The sequence below is a fragment of the Trichechus manatus genome, unplaced genomic scaffold (assembly GCF_000243295.1).
Source record: "Trichechus manatus latirostris isolate Lorelei unplaced genomic scaffold, TriManLat1.0 scaffold00111, whole genome shotgun sequence".
NCBI lineage: Eukaryota > Metazoa > Chordata > Mammalia > Sirenia > Trichechidae > Trichechus > Trichechus manatus.
The window spans coordinates 1,158,661-1,161,859 of NW_004444047.1; the positions used below are offsets into that span (position 1 = coordinate 1,158,661).

At 63.9% G+C, this 3,199-nt stretch overlaps 1 protein-coding gene across 3 annotated transcripts in view; it reads left to right on the forward strand.

Moving 5' to 3' along the window:
• Positions 1 to 3,199, forward strand: part of TBC1D14 (TBC1 domain family member 14) — a 93,151-nt gene that overhangs the window by 63,338 nt on the left and 26,614 nt on the right. Inside the window, exon 1 of one of the 3 annotated variants that reach the window (XM_023737973.1) lies at positions 14 to 145. The exons of the other annotated variants lie outside the window; for them this stretch is intronic. Coding sequence (XP_023593741.1) covers positions 143 to 145 — 3 coding nt within the window. The 5' untranslated portion in view covers positions 14 to 142. Of the gene's footprint in view, positions 1 to 13; positions 146 to 3,199 lie in introns of those variants that run through there. 3 annotated transcript variants of the gene reach the window in all.

Consider the following 3,199-nt stretch of genomic DNA (forward strand, 5'->3'; position numbering starts at 1 on the left):
GCCGCCGCATCCACAGCCCGCCGTGCGTCCGTCCGCGGGTGCCTGGGTCCCTCCGTGGGTCAGCCCCGGGCGTGGCGGAGGGCGGTGTCCACAGAGGGAGGCATGGAGCCGCCGGCCGCGCGATCCTGAGCCCCGCGCGTTCATGGTGAGTCGGGCCCGCGCCTTCGGGCCACCGCCCCGGGGCTGTGAGCTGAGGGTGGGTGTGCGTGTGTGCACCCGTGTGCCTGTGTATGTGTGCATGTATGTGTACGCGCTCCAGAGTGCATGTGTATGTGTGCATGTATGTATCTGCGCGCCCGTGTGCGTGCCCGTGTGGGCCTGTTGTGTGTGCTCTCGTAAGGAAAGACGCTCGTGTATGCGCAGAGGTGGTGCGTTTTTTTCTCCGTGGCACTCTTTTGTCTGTTTGGACATCCTTCCTTCCAGGGTTCAGTGTTAATGCGTCCAGTGGGAGACTGTAGGAGTCTTCAGCTGAGTTCTTATTAGCCAAAACGCACATGCTCACCGTGAATCCTGTTTTCAGGCTGGTGAGCCGTGGCCCCTTTGTGCCTAGATGACACTGTGCCCGGTGGCTCTGGATCCCACAGGGTGGGCAGATCACTGGCAGGAGCACCTGGCTCCCGGAAACTCACCATCACGAGCCGGCACATTGAACTTGTGTTCTTGGTGCTCTGCGAGGACTCTGTGGCCAGAAAGGTCTGGTGTTTTCCCAGGGGCCCACATGCCCAATAACTTGGAGAGTGGTTGCTGGGAAGATACTGGTGGCTGGTAGCTTCCCACTGCTGGTGAGTGTCAGTAAGACCTCACAGCCACGTGTCCAACTAAAACAGCAGTACAGGCCAGGCTCTGGAGCAGCGCCCATGGCTGCTGGTCACAGCCGCAGAGGGGCCGGCTCTGGGACGTGCCTCCTGCAGTGAGTTCTGTCCTGTCACACTTCCTCCCCTGGCTGGTCACACCCACGCTCCCTGTCGGTGTCTGGCCACCTGCTGCAGCTGGGAGTCTCTGTCCGCTCTTCTCCTTTAACCTCGGCATTTAACAGGCCAGGAGACAGGCTTGGCTGGTGAGGGGTACGCTCAAGGTCACGCTGCTAGGGGTGACGGTGGGAGAGGTTCATTCAGGCCTGCTGCTGGCGTTCCTCCCCCACATCCCCCCACACACCTCCTTGCACCCACTCCGCGCCCCCGGGGGCCTGTGCAGATGCAGGAGCTCTGCGGCCACCGACCCAGTTCACGACGCTGTGAGTTGCTGTTACGTGGCTGACCTGCTGCCTGTCTGCGACTCAGCCCGGAGACACCCTACACCCTCAGCACTTGTTTCACATGATACGTCGCAACAGAGTGCAGTTTAGTCCAGGACTGAAGCTCTGATGTAGGTTTTGTCCAGCGACTTCTCTCTTTCTGGCTAAGATAGATTTCCAGGAAGCCGGGAAAGCTGTGACTGCCGACGGCGGCCTGGCGGGCGGTCGCCGCGCTCACAGCCCTCTCCCTCTCCCTGGCCTCGGAGTAGGATGGGCAGCCCGCCTGTTGACAGCTGTCTTAGCACCATCACCTCCTTCTCGACTGCAGGTCTTGATCTCTTCTTCTCACTCTTGAAACAAGCGTCTGTTGAGACAAGCTTTTTGAAAGTTCTTTTTAGCCGGCAGATCAGACGATTAGTGCTCTTGGACTGGGCGGAGCCCCCACGTAACTTGGCCCTCCCTCCGTAAAGCGCTCTCTGGTTCTGCTCCAAATGCAGCACATCCCTCTACCTGGTTTTGTCCAGCAGCTCAAGCTGCTTGTGAGACACCAAATCTAGAGCCAGTGACCTGGGCTCAGTGCCATTCCCCACTGGATGTGCTCCTCTGCCCCCGTGAGCCCCCGGTGCTCGTCTGCCCTGCTCCCTCCGCCCCCATGAGCCCCTGGTGCGTGTCTGCCCTGCTCCCTCCGCCCCCGTGAGCCCCAGTGTGTGTCAGCAGTGCTCTCAACCCCCCCGTGAGCCCCCGGTGCTCGTCTGCCCTGCTCCCTCCACCCCCGTGAGCCCCGGTGTGTGTCAGCAGTGCTCTCAACGCCCCCGTGAGCCCCCGGTGCTCGTCTGCCCTGCTCCCTCCGCCCCCGTGAGCCCCGGTGTGTGTCAGCAGTGCTCCCACCGCCCCTGTGAGCCCCTGGTGTGCGTCTGCCATGCTCCCACCGCCCCCATGAGCCCCTGGTGTACATCTGCCCTGCTCCCTCCGCCCCCGTGAGCCCCGGTGTGTGTCAGCAGTGCTCTCAACGCCCCCGTGAGCCCCTGGTGTGCATCTGCAGTGCTTCCCCCCGCCCCCTGTGAGCCCCGGTGTGCGTCTGCAGTGCTCCCACTGCCCCCCTCCCATGAGCCCCTGGTGCGTGTCTGCACTACTCCTCCTGCCCCCCTGTGAGCCCCAGGTGTGCTTCTGCCGTGCTCTCACCACCCCCCTTGAGCTCCTCGTGCGCTTCTGCCCTGCTCCCACCGCCCCTGTGAGCCCCTGGTGTGCGTCTGCCATGCTCCCACCGCCCCCGTGAGCCCCTGGTGTACATCTGCCCTGCTCCCTCCGTCCCTGTGAGCCTCTGGTTGCCTGTGTCCTCGTCTGTCATTTCATTAGAGCTTTCTCTGTCCCCTCGAGGCAGAGCCTGTGTCCTGGTGGCACAGCATCTTACCTGCTACTTTGACGTGGATGCCCACCTGTCCCTTCACCAATGGGCTTCCCTTTTCCTAGGTGGTCCCCTTCCCTCTTCTCCCTGCCTGCTAAGCTGGTCCGTGGGGAGCTGGCCTTGCTTGGCCATCTCAGCCCTCACTGCCTCGTTCTGGACCTTTGCTGGCTCCACAGACACACCCACAGCCCAGCTGCCCAGCCCTGATGGGCCCCGGTCAGGTAGCAGGCTGCAGAGCGCAGTCTCAGCCCAGCTGCCCAGCCCCAATGGCCCCGGTCCAGCGCTGGGCCGCAGAGCGCAGTCACAGCCCGGCTGCGCAGCCCCGATGGGCCCCGGTCCAGCGCTGGGCCGCAGAGCGCAGTCTCAGCCCAGCTGCCCAGCCCCAATGGCCCCGGTCCAGCGCTGGGCCGCAGAGTGCAGTCACAGCCCGGCTGCCCAGCCCCGATGGGCCCCGGTCCAGCGCTGGGCCGCAGAGCGCAGTCTCAGCCCAGCTGCCCAGCCCCAATGGCCCCGGTCCAGCGCTGGGCCACAGAGCGCAGTCACAGCCCGGCTGCCCAGCC